Source organism: Apostichopus japonicus, chromosome 8, assembly GCF_037975245.1.
Source record: "Apostichopus japonicus isolate 1M-3 chromosome 8, ASM3797524v1, whole genome shotgun sequence".
Taxonomy (NCBI): domain Eukaryota; kingdom Metazoa; phylum Echinodermata; class Holothuroidea; order Aspidochirotida; family Stichopodidae; genus Apostichopus; species Apostichopus japonicus.
The window spans coordinates 21,189,268-21,209,881 of NC_092568.1; the positions used below are offsets into that span (position 1 = coordinate 21,189,268).

At 35.6% G+C, this 20,614-nt stretch overlaps 1 protein-coding gene across 2 annotated transcripts in view; it reads left to right on the forward strand.

Annotated features, from left to right (window-relative positions):
* The window catches only part of LOC139971020 (voltage-gated delayed rectifier potassium channel KCNH1-like), a 109,466-nt gene extending 89,189 nt beyond the window's left edge, over window positions 1-20,277 (forward strand). For both annotated transcript variants that reach the window (XM_071977163.1, XM_071977164.1), the window contains 4 exons: window positions 2,880-3,079; window positions 3,338-3,590; window positions 6,092-6,288; window positions 10,692-20,277. In XM_071977163.1, the coding sequence (XP_071833264.1) occupies window positions 2,880-3,079; window positions 3,338-3,590; window positions 6,092-6,288; window positions 10,692-11,654 (1,613 nt within the window). In that variant the 3' untranslated portion in view covers window positions 11,655-20,277. The remainder of the gene's footprint in view (window positions 1-2,879; window positions 3,080-3,337; window positions 3,591-6,091; window positions 6,289-10,691) is intronic.
* Window positions 20,278-20,614: the final 337 nt, after the last annotated feature.

The following is a 20,614-nucleotide window of genomic DNA, read 5'->3' on the forward strand; positions in this document are numbered from 1 at the left end:
CCCCCCGAAAGCAATGCATCAGACAGTCCTCATTTCACGCATGTGTGTCATTCATCTTCCCTGGAGGTGACAAATACCTACCGCATATATATATACACATCGATATAAAACCCTCTGCAGTCAGAGCAGATGTACACCTATCACTGGAATTGATCCCCCTGTGACCAAAATATATACGTCAGAGGTCATAGGTCGTGAATGGCTTGGGGGGTTCCGCATCTCTTGAAAGGGAAAGAGCGGAATATCCGGTGTGTAATTTTAATTGTTCTAAACTACCCTGAAAGCTTTAATCCATCAAAAAGATGGGACCATATCACTAAAAGAAATTATCTCTGCAGGGATAAGACGATGTTGGATTTCGCTGAGGATGGTAAGTACATTTAAAGGGGTGCGCCGCTGGCAAGCAACGTGACTCTCACAGGGAGAACAGGAACATTCCGTACTTTACTACTAGAAAATCGCATCACAATACCTGGTTTAAATGTCTCAGGAAATGGATCACAAGTTGTATTTCATCTGATGACATAGTGCGCATGTCCTTTATACTTCGGTCTTATGTAATAATGATGGAACCCGTTACATTGGACTATACTTGAGTGTATATAAAGCGGAATATCGACTGTACAAGTCAAAATGTCAAAATGCAGTTTCAACTGTTTTAGCAAGAGTATGTTTGTTACATTGATGATGGCAAACCCTTTGTTTTAAACATTGAAGCCAATGAAACCAGCAAAAAAGCGATTTAATCAAGTAACATTGAGACTAGAACAAGACAAACAAAGCAACTTCATACTTAAATATATCTTTGAAACAATAGAGTGGAGTTGGTGACAATACGGCCAGGCCTATGTAAGTTTATATTTAATGTAAGTGCAACTATAGCTGTTCTGATCTAAACAGATACTCGTCTAAATATAACTAAAGCTTAGTGCAAAACTTCCTTGACTTTTAAAACAAACTGGATGCATCTCTGTTTCAATACGTTATCCGTGAGCATGTGTTTAATAAGTTAAAACATTGATGTCAATGTATGGACTCTTGACTTAATATCTCAGTTGTAAATGTGCAATACCTTATGCTATGAGTGTATAGTTATACCATGTACACACACTATATATATATATATACCCAACGTATGGCCTCGTGATGAATATACATGTAGGCGTTATTAATGCAGTTTAGAGCAAGGAACTGCTACTATTCCAAGTAGCAAGTTCCTGGTTAGAGTATCATTACGTTTGTCATACTATCTTAATTACACATCTACATTATTCCTCATTATTCAGAGAGGTGAATTAAACAATACTTGTATAAGAAACTGCCCGAAATCATACAAAAACAAAAACACGAAATGAATATACTGACATTTATAAAATTCAGCATTTATCTGCGTGTGAATATCTTTGATACATTCGTGACTACTGGTGATGATTATAAAACAACCTGTACGTCCGTTTGATGATTAATGGTTCTGCAAGGGTATAAATACATAAATAATATGTATATAGCTTATACATACATACACACAGGTGGATGGTTTCGCGGAATACATCCATGTAAGGAGAAACGATACAGGCGGTGAATTTACAATAAATACAAAGGCCTATACTATATGCTACTACAGAGTTTGTATTGACTATGTCACTATCTAGTAATGTCACAGAGAACGATTAAGCAAAGGTAAATGTCCATCACACCGTTAACATTGAGTTTTTATTCAATTTTAATGAAAGAATACGTGAAATTTAAGGCCTATACATACACAGGTGGAGGGTTTCGCGGAATACATCCATGTAAAGAAAAACGATACGGGCGGTGAATTTACAATAAATACATAAGCCTATACTATATGCTACTACAGAGTTAGTAGCCTATTGTCACTATCTAGTAATGTCACAGAGAACGATTAAGCAAAGGATAATGTCCATCACACCGTTTTCATTGAGGTTTTATTCAATTTTAATGCAAGGATATACGTGAAACTTTACAAGAAAGTTGAACCAAAACATTAAATGTGTGAGACACACGATTTTCCAGTGGACTGGAATAAGCAGTTAATATATAGGCTATCAGGATAGTGAAAGGCTGTATCCACAAGTGTGATATCACAAGGCTTGATCGATTTCTCGAAAGTACGTTTTGTGAGCTTCATATTCTCTAAATTTTTCACAGAAATTTGGGAGCATTAATTTGGTGTTAGTTAATATCTTATTAAGTTGAAATTTGCGACCATTCTATGACTTACTTATAAACTAGCCAAAAGGCCGTTACTTTCAAATACAAGAAGAAGGCTTAGCCTAGGTTACAACACTTGTCATATGGGTGTACATATCCTAGCTTCATTGCATGTGAGCGAATGTGACTCCATGCTACTAATTGGTCGCGCTAATACACCTGTCATACATTAGATGTGAAGTATATACTGTCATGGATATTATGTAAATTATGGCTAGCGGCTAAGACTTTATCTAATTTAGTCTGTTCTGATCTTATTTGTTGTGATCTGATCTGATCTGATCCGATCCGATCTGCGCTGATACCGAGTGGTCCAGTGTGATCTGTTTAGATCTTTGTTTATAAATGGTCTGATATGCTCTGATCCGTCGTGTTGTTATCTGCATGATCTGATCTTATCTAACCTGCTCTGCTCTAATCTGATCTAATCTGATTTGATCTGATGGCGTATCATCTACCTGGTCTAATCTAATGTGACCCGTGACCCTACCTGACCCTACCTGACCCTACCCGACCCTACCTGACCCTACCTGACCCTACCTGACCCTACCTGACCCTAACTGACCCTACCTGACCCTACCTGACCCTAACTGACCCTACCTGACCCTACCTGAACTTTTTTAAATTTTTGTTTCGGTCCATAGCTCTATTGTATGCCTCCATCTTTGGTAACGTGGCAACCATTTTCCAGCAGTTTACATCAAACACAGCAAGATATCACGACATGTTACACAATGTAAGAGAGTTTATGAAGTTACATCAGGTCAACAACCAACTTACAGAGCGCGTGGTCGACTACGTTGTGTCCAGGTGGTCCATAACTAAGGGTATCGACACAGAGAAGGTACAGTATGGTTGCTTTTATTGTTGTTATTATTGTTGTTGTTGTTGTTGTTGTTATATTATTTCTACTGTCAAGAATTACTTTTGAGGTTATTTATTATAGTAATCTTCTTTTCTTTTTTTTTTGCTATTTTGAACATTCTTCTTTCATTGATCCTATTGTCAAGCTATCCAATCAAATAATAGCAGAACAAAACAACAGCGCCATAGAAATTTATGTTTGTACGTTACTTTGATTTATTTATTTTTATCTATAAAGGTTTTGAGCTATTGTCCGAAAGACATGAAAGCAGATGTATGTGTCCACTTAAACCGAAAAGTCTTCAACGAACATCCTGCGTTTCGCTTGGCCAGTGAGGGGTGCCTGAGAGCTCTTGCTATCAGCTTTTCAATGAGTCATAGCGCCCCCGGAGATCTTCTCATTCACAGCGGCGAGAGCATCGATAGTCTTTTCTTTGTTGTCTCTGGGTCCTTAGAAGTCATACAAGATGACGAAGTGGTGGCGATTCTAGGTAATATTTTTTTCTCAATTTCCCCCCCCCCCCCCACCCTTCCCATATATTTTTCTTTTCGTAATTATATATTCTATTAACATATGCATATTAACTTCTTCAAGGTTGTATCACATTAAGTAACTTACATAATACCATTCAAACATTGAAGGTAGTAGATTCGGATACAGCCTCTGTTGTAGCCGACTGCTGCAAGAAATTGGCGTATTTTAACCGTTCTTGATTCAAGCAGTGCTCAAAAACAGACGGGAAAAATGCTTTTCATTCTATAAATGAGTGTGTAAAACACTTTCTGTATTAGGTTTTGAGTTGTCAATTTTACCAACCCCTTTGGATATAGAATTATTGAAAATAACAACTTTACAAGTAATCAAATTCCCTTCACCCTGTGTCACCGAGAAAATTTAACGCTAAAAACGTTGCTTTGATAACACGAGGCGCAGCTATGATCATGAACAACATGATCATGAACAACATAGACAACATGAAACAACAAGAACCAAATAGTCATAGAAATTATTTCCCAGTTTATTAAATCAGTTTTAAAAAAGAAAAATAATGGGCTTAAAGAAGACACAAAACTTACCATCATCATTGGTCTAGGTGACGGAGACAAAATGCCATGAGCAAACTTTCACAAACAGCTAAAAAAAAAAAAAAAATTGGTTCCTTTTGGGAGATATCATAATGTTCCTTCACACATACGGCCTAAGACTTGAACAAGTCTAAAAATGATAGTTTCTTGACACGACTTTTAGATCCAGATATCTTTCCAAACGAAGCAGGATTTTTTTAAAGCTATTTGGCGGCAGTTGTTCCTCACACTACTCTGTCATATAAGTTATGGGTGGTGGGGGAGGTGGCGGGGAGTGGTATTTGTCTCCATTCAGGAATGATTGTCATCCTAAGTATACCACCTTGCCGTTGATCAGAACATTCTAGTGTACGTTATACAAGCTAGACGGTGATATTTTTCTCTATCACAGTATCTTGCGTGTCAAACTCTTAATTATCCTAATTCCTAGAGATATTATTCAGAGCTAAAGTAGATTTCCGTGGGTGGCTTTGAAATTTACATAAACAATGCTCCTTTTTTTGTCTGCTGAATTATACGAATTGCTAGGAAAGATTTATGGTCAGATGTTCGTGTTATTTATGCTACTTTCATGAAAGTAAAAAAGTGTTACGAAAGCAAATTCCCCGAGATAAGATGAACTTCTAACGTGATTATAAGATAATCTACAAGTAACGTATCAGCGAACTTCTTCTTCTTCTTCTTCTTCCATTTTTTTTTTTTTTTTGCTTGCAAGACGTTCAAAAATAGTTTTGACGCGATCAAGGCCATACATAGTACATCTGTACTACTTTCAATGCCAAAAACTGTGCACTGGTTCAAACTTGTCAACAGAGTTACAGACTGGTAAACTTACCATCAATTTAGCCTCAAACTTAATTATAACAATGATTGGACTTCAATTAGAGGGTCAGATTCGCGACTAGAGCTTCATTTAATCTGATTCTTACGCTAGCAGACGGAAAACTTCCTATCTCAAGGGAAATGAAAAAAACAAATCAAACTCGGTTCTTGTCTATTTTTACTGGATAATTCAAAATTAGATATAGTTTTCGACTTTGATATCGTTATGTCAAATTGAACCTCATATATATATATTGAACCTCATATATATATATATATATATATATATATATATATATATATATATATATATATATATATATATATATATATATATATATATATATATATATATATATATATATATATACTTATATAGTATACTTCACGTATATTGAATGTAAGCCAGCTATTACTGAAGGATCAAGTAAACACAGCTGCTAAGAATGAATTTGTAAGGATGACAAATAAAATTAGAGATGACAAAGATCACCCACTACATGGGCCACTTAATTGTCTGTTGGTGAAAGCTACCAGGAATCTTAGGAACCCTCATATCTTGCCAAAATATAGAATTCAACTTTATAAGAACTCTTTCATCTACCGTGCTGCAATTTACATTCAATTTGGTATTTTGGAACCTTTCATTTAATTTTACTCAATGTTTCACCTAGTTCTAGTAATGTATATAGTTTTAACGCTTTCTTGATGTGCAATCTTTTGAACATCTTATCTATCACGGTTTTCATATTCTTTAATTGTTTCACCTAGTTCTAGTAATGTACATAGTTTTAACGCTTTCTTGTTGTGCAATCTTTTGAACATCTTATCTATCATGGTTTTCATATTTATTTATTTTTGAGTTTGACATGTGTACTCCTTTTTATAAATATGCTATATTTATACTGGTTTCAATAAAATGAAAAAATATATATATATACGTTTGTATGTATTAATGAATGCATGTAAATGTATGGGTGATCCTGATTCTTTTGCTTCATGATCAGAGTTGCCTACATGTATACATGTACATTCTAATGACGTATACATGTGAATGTTAAGTCTCTTCTCTGCCTCCATTCAGGAAAAGGTGATGTTTTTGGTGATCAGTTTTGGCGGGAAACAACACTGGGCCAATCAGCTGCTAATGTGAAAGCGTTGACCTATTGTGACCTTCACTCGATTAAGAGGGACGATTTGATTGATGTTTTATCATTCTACACGGGATTTGCCAATTCATTCGCCAGGAATATGGTGCTGACCTATAACTTACGTCATAGGGTAAGTATAACCGTGACTGGTTGTCCCAGATAAAATAGCCCTTACCGAAGACTGATATGCAGCAACACTGCGAGACAGTCAAAAGAAACTCAGTATTTGAAACTCATTGCATTCATAGGTAAACAACAAACGGACGGTTATACATGAACGTATACAATCGTTCGACTAATACTATACTGGACATATCGTAAGTAGATCTTACCTTAACGACTAGATTCGAAATGTAGAGAAACTGGCCTAATCACCTAGCCTATCCACCCGTCCGTGTGTTATGACTTGTCATGACGTCATCTATGACGAATTGTCACTTTAAAGATTTCACACATTGTTTATTCAATTCACTGTGTGGTTATTGTTGTGTTTGTGGGTATTTATTTATTTATGTTTTATTTATTTTTTGGTAATAATATCTCGTCTCGTCATGATATAGTCAAAAACTAATTATTGGAAACATCAAACTTTAAATTGGAGACGGAAAGATTAAATTTTGTGATAGGCTACTTAAAAAGTTCAAATTCGCGGCAAAATGAAAGGTTATGTCCTTGCATGTTGCTAGGCGAACGACATCGTCGTCTATATTGAGTCGCTGACTGCCAGCGAGACTGTCTACAAATAAAAGGCCTATGCTATATATTACATGAAAGCGTAGTCCTACTTCACCAGTTGAAAAGACACCGTCCAAGTTTCAAATTTTCATCTGTGAATTTATTGATATTTCAAGTTTGCAAATACTCCTTCAATCGACGGAAAGTAAAGAAAGTTAAGGAAAAAATTAATAATAAAATAAATAATCAAGTAAACGCGTTGCCAGCGTGCTTGTTTGTGCATGGATTGTTCAATTTGTAATATACTATATATATATATATCTTCCCAAGCAGGAACAAAAAACGTTTGCTATAGAGATGTTCGAAGCAGGAAAAATAAAAGTTTGCTTATAGAGATGTTTGACATCGTCGCTCATGGTTAGCAGTGATACAACAAATTATTAATGATGATGTTGTGTCTTCCAGTGGCGTTCCAAAGATTCAAATGTGTGTTTGTGTAGGGCAGGGTTGTCCAACCTACGGCCCGCGGGCCACAGTCCGGCCCGCCGCAGGGTTGCCTCCGGCCCGCCAGAGATGCTCTACGGTGCAAAATTTTAGTGAGCAAATTTATTGATAACAATTTGAAGCTATATAATCAATCATTCGAACCTTCTGGGTCCAAAAAACTAGAGACAGGTCAAATTGTGTGACACTCTCTCAGCGGAGCGGGGGGGGGGGGAAGGGGGCGGCTGCACTTTATTAATCTGTTTTATCAGGAAGGAAAATAAATCAGTGCGCTCCGCGCGCAGTGCTCACATTGTGTTGCCTTGGGCTTCGGGCAAAAAATCGAAAAATCGAGCGTATAGGGTTCATGCGGCCCCCTCTTCATCATAATCATTCCATGTGGCCTTCCTCTGCAAAAGGTTGGACAACCCTGGTGTAGGGGGGGTTCCCTCGACTGATTTATATGGAGGAGCCAGGGGTGAATGAAGGATTCTATAACGTAGGGGGGGGGGCTAGCACTGGTGTTGTTCAAGCTGACTTACATGTATCGCCTCCCCCCTTCCCTCCGCCAAAAAAATGTAGACGCCAACTGGTGCATTTCAGTGGCAAATATTGAAATATTTAGACTATAAATTAGGTCTCTAAAATTAGCTCTAAACGCAAGTTTGTGCCAATGAATACTTTCGATTTTGTGTGTGTGTGTGTGTTGTTGAAAAAATGTGTTCACCCCTGGCTGTGGTCCCCTTGCCGCACGCGACTGTCATTCAAGACGATTGCGAAATTTTAAGCACTTTAAAAAAAATTAAGGCAACGAATGTCTTTGGTAGGGATTAAACAGAACTCGTGTGATGTAGATACAAAGTGAGATATTTTAATATCATTAATAATCAATTAATATGTACCGTATCTAATAACATTTCCGCACAATATGTACAATCGATTACGTCCGTTCTATATAATCCATTTATCTCTCGCTTTCAGTTTTTCTTAGAAGTGTTAGTATTTTACGATGATAAATGAAATTATACATGAGGCAAATAAAACTAACCTTGAATGGATAATTACTTTATGCGACACAAATTTCTTCTTCCTTTCATAAAAATAAAATAACCAAGGAGAAATTCAGGTGGCCTACATTCCGTTTAAATATATATATTTATATAAAAGAATGACACGACTTCCATTCGATAATGGTTGATTAAGTTGGTAACTTTGCATCAATGACTCAAAGTACTTTAAAATTCAGATCCTCAATGGTATTATAAGTAAAAAAACAAACAAAAAAACAATGGCGTCGTAAGAAACACGAATATTTGCAAAAGGTGTATGCATAAAAAGTAAGGCATTTCATTGCGTTGTTTACCCAGGTATGAAAAGGAAATAAATTGACACACGGAATGAGCGACAGATGTTTTGATGAAGGAAGGATTTTTTTTTGTCTGCTTTAATTCAATGATCTAATTTAAATGCGAAGTGAGTAAAATTCTCGAATACGGTCGAACACACCCTTAGGCTATATATGGACGTCTTATAGGAACTACCACATATAAGAACAGTTTCGCTTACATATTAAGACAGTTTGTTAAGATGATCGACCAAACCGAAAAATGCTCTCATATGGCTTATATGGAGTAAAATATACTAAAGCGTTAGAGTAAAATATACTAAAGCGTTAAAGAATTTAAAAGCCTTGCTATATAGGTTATGTTTTGAAGGGAAGAAAATGTTGTCCGAATGCCTGTGACATAATGATATGCAAATATATACGCGCAAACACATTTATATATGACAAGACAAATGTGTAAGATTATAGGTTGACTTCTACCTAATACACGAAATTACTTCTTCTACTTCTGCTTCTTCTTCTTCTTCTTCCTTGGCTAAGCTAGGATTATAAATAAGATAATTCCACATATTTATTGCTTGCTCGCATCATTCATATAACTTTGACGTTTGTTTTGTCATTGAAGTTTTACTTCTACGGTTACATATTCTCATTAGTAAGGGCTAGATCAATTTTTATTGATGGAACCAAAGATTCATCGTGCGCTCAACATTTTAATTAAACTGTTCAAAGAATGTGTTTTTATCACAATCCAAAATGACAAAAAGACAAACTGAACCTATCGAGTATTCTTATTACTTTGCGAATGAACGTTGTATATCCTTTTCATTATACACAATGCCATTGAAATATACAGGAGAGAGAGAGAGAGAGAGGGAGGGGGGAAGGATGAAACATATGACGCTTAAGTTGGTAATAGCGTACACAGGGGGCCGGTCCAAAAGTTTTATATAGGGAGGGTGAGGTCCAGTTACTAAAATCGCACATCAAATATTTCAGACATCAAATGGTGCATATATACTGAGACATGTTAAGACTAAAAAATCATATTTATAAGTGGGTCTAAATGCAAAATTGTGCCAATGTACTTTTTTTAAACTTTTTTTTTGTGTGTGAGGTTGTAAAGAAGATGGGCATAGGGGTTGTAGTGGACCACAATGCACCGCCTGTATCCGCACCTGGTGGTGTACATATTAATGCAGCTGGTTGTGTTAGAGTATAGTAAGAGCATTCAGCCGTGTTGGATTCAGGTTTTTACAAAGGAGGGTGTTCGACCATGTGGTTTTCAAGCTGACTTCCATGTACAGGGGGGCTTGGTATGCTATCACAGAAAAGAAACTTTAAAACGTGAAATGGCGCATTTTTTGACATATTTAGGCTTTAAATTAAGTCTATAAATCAGTCTACAAGTCGTGCTCATTACTACCATACGTTCTGTTTGGAGTGGGGTCGACAGGGGTGGTGTACACCCCTCCCCCTCCCTCCTCCCCCCCCCCCCACACACACACTGGATCCACGTCTGCTGACATGAGCAATGGGAGAGATATCTTTATAATAGCTTTTTGTACCGAATATTTCTCTTATAAATCACAACCTCACTTATTCTAGCGAGAAGAGGCACGATATCCTATGTTTATATGTTAACTTTAAATAAGTATTCCATCTTCCTTTGATTGCGACCATTACCGAAATTACAGCAAAAATAAATCCACAACCGAAACTTGAAAATTGACAAGAAGATGTCGTTGACTCCAAAATCACAAGTTAAGGTCGATTCCAATTTTACAACCAATGAATAGCGTCAATACACAACCATAAGTCCTCATAAAATTCTAATAACATTTGAATTACGGGGGGGGGGGGGGGCGGGGGGGACGCAAGAAAGCAAACAAGCCAATTCACCCTATTTCAAATTGATGAAGAGTTACTTATGTCTCTTTGTAGTTATGTCTCTTTAAATCGTCTTTAAAGGTTTCTATCACGTCTGCTTTCCATATTTATCATACCTTTATCGATATTCCTTTCTGCAGTTTGTTTTCCGGAAGCTGTCCGACGTACAGAGAGAAAGGGAACAAGCTGAAAAGGATAAGAATGAGCCGCCGATCCCGGCGAACCACCCTGTCCGCAAAATGTTAAATAAATTTCGGAAATTAAGCGATGTGCCTGAGAAACGACAACATGGAAACGATGTTGAATTAACTGAGAGAGTAGCGAGCCCGAAAGAGGCAGTTGTTAAGAATAACGAAACTATTACTTCACTGATGAGGTCGCGGCCCAATCGGGTACCTGAGATTAAGAAGAATCCCTTGAAGGGGACTATGGGTGTGAAGACTGAGTCTAAATGGGGGCCATTTAAGAAGAACATGCTCAACAAAGCCGAGTCAACGGACAGTGGCATTTTGAAAGGTGAACAAAAGACTGATGACATCAGTAGGAGCGACAGTGGCAAAGAGAACAGTAGCTCGGCCGCTAGTACTGCTAGCACCAGTTCCATTGACCATCAACTGCTCACCAGCCTTATGGACATCAAAATAGAGCTCAAGGATGAAATAGAGAAACTCGGACGGAAAATGAACAGATTAGACGAACAAATAGGTGGAATATTCAGTCTGTTATCCGTGTCTTCGTCGACGTACAACTCACTTTTGAGGAGTGACACACTCGAGTTCCAGGTGCCTTCTGTCCAATCAGCGACGACGATGACGACGACGACACATCTGGTGAAGGTGAAGGAGCACACAGATGCTACATCTGATAGTAGCGGCCTGGGAGATCAGCGGACGTCGAGTGCAGCCTCGGAAGTGTCCAGCGGGTCAAGACACGGCCAAATGCCGCGTCTCGGTGTGTCAAACGCACCGCCGCCTGTGGAGAGTCCTGCTAATAGTTCGGAGATTATTCAGATGGGACGACGGGGCAGTGGAGACGACAGTTCTCACTGTATTGATATCGAGTCCCCGCCAAGCCCTAATAACGACACGAACTTGCAAATATGAAAAGAGAGCGGTCAGACTTGATAAAGAGCCAAACACTCGAAAATTGTGTTTCTCGTGATATCAACTACTTATGTAGTTGCGCACATTTACAACCATGTCCACGGACTGCCCTCCCCCATTGACGCTATACATTGCTATTTGGAAACAAAATAAAGTGGATTTTATAAGAGTTTTCTAATGCTTATCGGAAAGATAAGTTGCATTTCTTACATACGCACAATGAAAACTGCTTTAATACTTTCACGGTTAGACAAAATGTACTTTTTGCTTTTCTAATACTTGGAAATTGGTATACATTATATCGGAAGGTTTTATCATTAAATTTTTATTTGAGAAGGGACACGTGCAGACATTTCAAACTACAACGAATCTTTGTTTTTTTCTTTCAGAATATATATCCTACGACATCGAAACGAGATATCATTCCAAGGGTTACAGGTTTAAGTTCATCCATGTATTAACATTTCGTGGTCGAATTATCTTGCAGTGTGTTCTAATGTGTGAATATTATTGAATTCATATAATGTGTATAGCCTAGCTTCCAAATGGATTACTAGACAAATTTTTACTAAATAGGTTTTCCGTGGTTTCTAGTGGTAAGGACTGCAGTGATCAATAGAAAAGGTACTAGGGTAAAATCCCCCCCCCCCTCCCCTCTTATGGTCCTCCCAAGGACAGGCATCATCCAACTTTTGATTGATAAATTTGATGTTCTTAAGACTGCATCCAAATATTGTCCATCAGATAAATGGTTGGGACCATCTCGGCAACTTAACCACCTTTTAGTCAACATGATCCCTGAAAGGTTTGGCGAATATTTCTCTCCCATCTATTTCTAACTGGACCGACATTGATTTATTTAAAACAGAAAGACAGACGTCACTGTGTCGGCCTCCAAATGAAACTCAAAATCTTCACAGCAGTTCCAACACGTCACTCTTCCAAAACTAGTTATTATTTCCTTTTCTTTATTATGTTTGGTGGGGAAAAAATTGATTATATTCCACTACACAAAATCAAATGTTCACGCTTTCACTCAATACTATAGTTATCCTTCAAAGATGAACACGGGACGCGGAAATCTGAAGTATAGCTGCTATGATCTGTAGTAACTTAATATGAGGTTTTAACATTCCTAAACGTTTCCCGTACTCTAACTATATACCTGTGTCCGTTTTACGCCTGTGTCTTGTAAGATATGGCGTCTAAACATTGACTTAAAAAATCGATGTCACTAAAACTGGATCATTGATTATTCATCATACTTACCAATGAAAAAAACAATGGTAAATGTGATCTAGTCGTTTACGATACTGCCTTACACACAAATCACATTTTGGTTCTACGTTTAGTGATCGGCAGCCACATGGCCCTGCAGAGAAGTTGTTCCACCCAAAGCTGACCAGAATAAAGCTCCCCAATTATGTTAGACTGGATAATGCAAGGTGCTGTGGTCGTTTTGTCTGATGTGAGAAAATTATTTAAATACAACAATAATAACGGTGTGGTCTAAAATCTGTTGATGTATTTATTTCAGCAATTTAAATAATTCACGAAGATGACCAGAAGCTATACTTACAAAATGTCTAAAAGGGTTAGTTGAACCAACGGTGTATGTAGAAGTTGAAAGATTTTTTTTAAACACATCAAAATCACACAAATAATAAAGTACACATTTTGTTGTTTATTTAATTCAATGTAAAATACAATTACTATAACGTAACCTACTCAGATGACATTCATAGGTACAAAGTTGAAATCTGACTTGTAAAACAATAATGAGCAGCTAATGTGTTGTTGTGTTTTTCGTACTATTTTTAATTAGCCTATATATCATTAACTTGACGTTTCGCTTCATATACACTGTACAGTAACAAATTTGCGATGTTATTTGCATAAAGTGCCATAGATTATTTTTAGGTTAAATAAATCAAATACTCTCTTCGCCTATGTCTTTCACTAGCTATTTGTCCCCCTTCGCGTGATTATACGTTTCATTCACTCTATTTATTGCTGATTGTATAAAAACAAACAACAACAACAACTTCATTGAAAAAAAATGGTCATTTAGCATAATGTGCGGCATTTGTATTGTGTAATACATTGATAATGTTTTTTTGTTTTTTGTTTAAATCTTATCCGTAAAGAATATTGCCATCCCTTTCTGGGTTATACATTCCAAGATATGTCCATATCCTTAATACTAATAACCATGCAGTTGGCATTGTTTTATTATTCACAACCCAATTATTCACGTATTTCTCAACTGTCTTTACCACGCCTATAATAGCCCAACAAAAGTAAGGATATGTTTTGAGAATCAGCGATATGTTTGTATTTTCATTCTCCCATTTTACAAGTTGTAAGACTGTTAATTAAGTAATTTCCCTTTTATGTGATGCAACTGCATGTTGGGAGTTTCATCGCTAAGACTGAGAGAGAGGGCGGGGGGGGGGGGCACGAAAGAGGATTGAGAGTGTATTGCTGGTATGCAACTGCAGTGATATAATTACCAATGTCAACGAGGTAACGCCAGGGGATTTGAGAGGCCAAGCCCTCGGTCCTCGGAGTTTTAGGGGCCCTGAGCCTAAACAGAAAACGGCGCACATAGCATAAATGGCAGGTTGAATATCATCCAAGAGAATGTGCGAACGGAATCTCACTGCGCTACTGCGGTTGCGCAGTTGCTAAAGGGGCCCCATTTAATACTTAAGGTACCAAGTTAATCGTTACGTCGCCGATATAACAGTTATTATGTTCAAAAAGACAAATTCCAACAAAGAGTACCTAATTAAAGTGGATGCTTGAAAAATGTTTGGTCTCAATTAAAACAAGTAAAAAAGTACATTCCAGTTTTTTAAGGTCTGACGTCATGCATCGCATAACCAATAACACAGTGTTAACAACGTGTGCCGTATAGTTTCAAATTTTCTTCATAAATGTGCAATAAGATATTTCCTATTTTCGCTGAAGCATGTGTATCTCTTTCAGAAGCTCAATGAGCCCCTTTCTTATAACAATCTAACAGAGAATGGGGTTTTCTGTGTAGTTCTTTCAATTAATTAATGACTTGTAAAAATGAAAAATACAAACTGTTGCTCAAGGATGTATGATTGGAGCCTATACGTGAATATGGTAAGTTACCCTAGCTGTTAACGTGAAACAGTGCTGCCGTTAAATTCATATATAAACAAGAAATCGATGTTCATGATAATTATATGCTAAGATCGTGCATAGTGGTATCTGTGTGCTTGTCCAAGAAAACCGTGATCCTGGTAAAAGGTATAACATCGCAATACTGATCACGAGAAAACAACCCTAATGCAAAATGACTGAGGCTGCATGGGAGAGCGTATCAGTACAATGAACTTTCTTTTTGGGTTTTTTTTGTAGCCAGGATATATCTTGGGTGATTCTTTCTTTTACAAAAAGAAATGATTATATTCATCTTCATTCAGATATTTCTCTAAACATGGTAAAGTATCTTACTGTTTTATTATGCGTGCAATAATTCATTTCACCGTGCTTATCTATACGTATATATACTCTTCTGTAAATGATTTTGTTAGTCTTAGATTCTATTTCAATTGCTTCTTTGATATTTGCACTTACCATTCCAGAGAGCTGAAAGATATTCTTATCGTCTTTTATCTAACGTATTTAATTTGATTTAGATTACAGTACTATCGTTTTCCTTTTGTTGTTTATGATAGAATTGCATCATCTTTCATCACTAGTGTGGAATAGCTATGGCTTTCTATGATGTACATTGCGAAAACTAGATAACCGGTATCGGGATATGGTGTAATACATTTGTCTGGAGTCGAAAAGAATATCCCTAGCCTGTTCTTCCCAATCGCCCGCCCATCCATCTGACCACGCCCTTACCCCTCACACTATTACCCTCATTACCATAATCATTTGCTATAGTTGTTTACCCGCAGCTCCTAATCAAGCAAGCAGGCAACGTATGCCTTTATGCATATATTTTATCTTGAGAGGCTGACTTGTTTACCACTCACGTACTGATGTTAATACTAAAGCTTAACATGAAAGCTACAGGCTGAAGTTATTACGCTTGTTGAAAGAGCTTTTTATTTTGTTCATATGTTTATACTTATATGCCTATATTATCTGTGTGTGTGTGTGTGTGCGTGTAGCCTAACCATTATGTGCAAAGCGAAGTTCAAGGTATTTTCAAAGGAATTTGCCGTTGGCAGACATTTTTGACACTTCTTAAGGACGGCGCATCTTGTTTTATCATTTTAGTAAAAGGGACGTCCTTCTCTCATAATATTCATGAAATAACTCTCAAAAGAAACCGTAAGTAGAAAAGGCTTTTGAAAATGTAAACAAATTTTCAGACTTTGGAATCACCAAAACTTATGCTTATTAAAACAAATTGATAGAAGCCTTAGCAAGATAATTATATTGCACACTAAATCAAAGAATAAACTCTTGATATTAAAAAATTGTTTTACAAGGGAACAAATATCTTAACATTAAAACTTGAAAAACATGAAATCATACGAAACACATCACAAACCTAACGTGAAGCTAATGTAACTAGTCATCGGTTTTGGACATTAACTTAATTGGGCATTTTACTCAAGAGAAAGGTAATCTTTATAAGTCGTAGTACTAAACAGGTTTTTGCTGACCATATTTGGGAATTTCTAGCATATTTTCTGCCAGGTTTCACTTAGCTTAGCGTATCGTAACCAATTCTAGAACCTACGCCTAACATATCTAATAAACAACATCCCAGAGGCTATATAGTCGTTAAATAAAATACTTTAAAAAGACGAAACTTTGTTTTGATGTTTACCATCCATACTAAAATTAAGTGACAAATACTATTGTATTTCATCATCTTTGGCAGGATTGTGTTTATATGAACCTGAAAGAACATTTTCCGACATAGTCATTAGAAATTTTAAAAAAATTAAGAAGACTTGAACATATTTTAAAAGTTGAAAAACGACAATATGTCAGGATGATGTTTTTTGTTTCCCTCAGCATCACTTAAGCGTGGTAGGATAAGAGCATTGATCCGATATTAGCATAATTGTTGGTGGAATTGCCAAAAAATGATAAACGGTTCCTCGAATCTCATTAATGAGGTCTTGAAAATCCTCAAGTGAGCCTTTTACGCCTAATGTGAATAATTTACTGTTTCACATTTCACAATAGATATGAACTCATAAGTTAAGTTAAATATCTAAGTGGGACTCATTGTAACGCATATTTACGTAAGTCTTTCTATACATACATTTCACTTTTTGTCAGGATGATGTTTTTTGTTTCCCTCAGCATCACTTAAGCGTGGTAGGATAAGAGCATTGATCCGATATTAGCATAATTGTTGGTGGAATTGCCAAAAAATGATAAACGGTTCCTCGAATCTCATTAATGAGGTCTTGAAAATCCTCAAGTGAGCCTTTTACGCCTAATGTGAATAATTTACTGTTTCACATTTCACAATAGATATGAACTCATAAGTTAAGTTAAATATCTAAGTGGGACTCATTGTAACGCATATTTACGTAAGTCTTTCTATACATACATTTCACTTTTCGTGTATGAACTTAAGAGTTAAGACGCCTCTTCTTATCAAATGTTCCAACGTATTTTGCTTTCATAAGACCACATGTTTCTTTACTTACTATACTTTGATGAATCTGTATAGTTACAGGTTTTTGTCTAATTTTTCCACAACATAGTTTAAATGTCATGGTTAGCCTAAAAGTAAAGAGTACAAATAGAAAAATATATAGTTGTATGAAACAATATATTCACATTTTTTTAACTGAGATTTTGTGAGAAGTGAAGCAAAACCGACGTAAGGGAAGTTTTGTTTGTTCGTCTTTGAGAAGAAATTAAAGTTAAAGAGTTTAACAAGTTCAACAATAACTCAGATTAAATATGCAAAAGTCTCTCATGTGCCTATTCACATATAAACAAAGGCGTGTGAATCTCGTTCAAATTGTTCTAAAAGATTTTTTATTACGTATACTTGTAATTATTTCAATTTACTATCATGTACATAACAGACAAATATTGGTTTCTTCGTCAAAAATGAAGAGGAAAATTGTAGTAATGTCATATTCAAAATATACTGAGTATATCTTTGAGTGATTATTATTAGTTATGATAGGGTACCAAGAACTCAAAATGTATTACTACATATCTTTTAAACGTACCGTGTATAGTAAAAGGTACAGGGAAATATATGAGTTATTAAGTGTTTTCATGATTCTAGATCATACAGACCATGAAAGATGATATAACGCTAGGCGTATTCAAAATCGTCATTTATCATGTTAGGCTAAACGACATCTTCACATCGTCTACAGTTTCACTACAGTAAATTTCGTTACCATAAATCAGTATGTTGTATACCTACCTAAGACAATGGCCTGAAATCATATGCCGTGTTTCCATCACCACATTTTCAAGGCTCAATGTAAGCAAAAACAGGAGATAAGAAAATCTTGGACTGATTTGCTTTTCCATGAAAGTTTTGATGCTGATCTGTCGTTGAAGCATCGAACAATTGTGATCTTTTAAATTGTTGCAGCTAAATTGATCCCGTGGTATGGAAGCAAGGCTTCGTTAGATCAGGCACTTCTCATAGAAGACTTCCCTATCTTAAAGATTATACCTGGTTCTTTTAATACACATGATACTAAGTACCATTTGAGAGTTAATTTTCAACTTTCAGGAAAAGGTATGCACGTTGTCATGTAGGAAATTTTATCAAGTAAACATATCTGTTGGTCATTTTCCTGACGCAGTAACATGCACTATATAGTTAGTGGTAATGTTACAAAACGTTAAATTTGTCATGAACAACAATTGGTTCTTTGCCGTCAAGAATACACGTCTTGTCAAACCTGCATGAATCCGTGCATAATACCCAAAAAATAAAATTATTTAAAATTCTTTAATGAATCGTCAGCCTTTTGGTGATGCATTAACGTGGGGTTAGACCAATTTTGAAATTTGGCCGTCAACAAGTTTAGAATAAATTATTTTACAATCAAAAGTGAAAATATATATATATGTACAATGAAGAGAAGTCACAAGAAGCTCTATTTCTACACATCTCGTTGGACGTGTATCAGAGTATTTGCATACATATATAATATGTCTATATTATATTTGCATACATCAATCTAAGTACAAGGAACACAAGTTTTTATTTTATTTTATGTCCATTTGGGACAGAGGTTTGTGTCGGTATGCATACTACACGGTTATCATCCTTGCGAATTTCATAATCCAGTTTGTTTTTGTATTTGTACATAATTGCCTCCCAGGTTAAAATTTGCCCCGATTGATTACCGATTACTGATAATGTGTACTTATGCGTCCTATACCAATACCAAAGCCATGAATATATTTCGTAGAGGAAACAAATCAATGCAGGCGAACAAACACATACACACATAAATAAATAAAATAAATATAATATTAGACATTCTTATGTCAGACATTGTCTGATTCGGATCTATACTGATTGTTGGGGGGGGGGTGGGTATATAGGCGTGTGTATTCCCGGACGTTCGCAATGATGTGTAATCATATGCTCTTGCCACTGCATATCAAATTTGAAGTATTGTGCAGTTGATATAGACTATAGTTAATAAAAATCTGAAATATTAAGGAAGCAGTATCAGATAAATGAGTGAAAACTTTGTGTGTAGTAAAACAAAATACATAGCAAGCTGAAAGCAAATGAAAAGAAACCATCGATTGAAAGGAATTACCTTAACCTATAAATGAACATATAGAAATGAAAGATATTTGACGACCTAACTCTCATTCTAAGATATCAATTACTAGTTTGATTCATATTGTTAGACAGTTAATATTAGTTCCCTTCATCACATCCACAGTATCATATGTACTTCTTCAATATTGATCCACAAACGCTATTATTCATTGTCAATTTTCTTTTCCTAAATTAACTTTAGGAAAAAGATTGATAGAACTGCTTTTTGTTTCTAATGAATCTGGCTAAAACATATTCATCATGACAATATATTTGCATTTTTATCAAGGCAATGTTGTTTCAATTGTCAGCTCCTTTGCTTTCCTATCAACGTTTTCATGAACTGTCGCTTTTGCAACATTATACCCTTTGCATAATCAGTAAAGAACAGATACAATATATGACAAATTTGTCAGGGAAAAACTATATATGGGTATACAATTAACAATTTCTGAGTATTTTTTAGCTTTCCGGATAAATGTGGTTTTATTTAGAGAAACATTTCCAGAAAGAATAACATTCGCTGTCAATAGGTTGTTTTTTTCTTCTTCATAATTATTAACGTTTTTTTTTTTTAATTTTTCAGCGTATATGTAAAGCGTGATTGAGTGAGTGAGTGAATGAGTAAGTGAGTGAGTGAGTGATTGGATTTAAAGAAAATTATCTAGATAAGTTTATGATATTTTCACAAAACTGTAACTTTCTTTTTCATTACATAAAGTTACTTATATTGATACTAACGAGACACAGTTTACTGTTTTGTGAATATTTTGAACGAATTATAAGCGCCATTTGTAGTTGTCAACGTCTGCTGGTTAAGGAATAAACTAACATTGAAATTCCTCACTTTTCGTTCTTTTGAGTATTTTTCTTTCTCCGGATTAATATTAATATGTTCTATATTCATGCAATCATTGATTTCGTTATATACTCTCGAGACCAAGAGTTGATGTGTACGGTGTTTTTTTAATTATAAGACCAGTATAACAACTATCAAACTATCAGCTATCGGTGACCATCACAGTTCCCGTTACTGGGATATATATATATATATATATATATATATATATATATATATATATATATATATATATATATATATATATATATATATATATATATATATATATATATATATATATATATATATATATATATATATATATATATATATATATATATA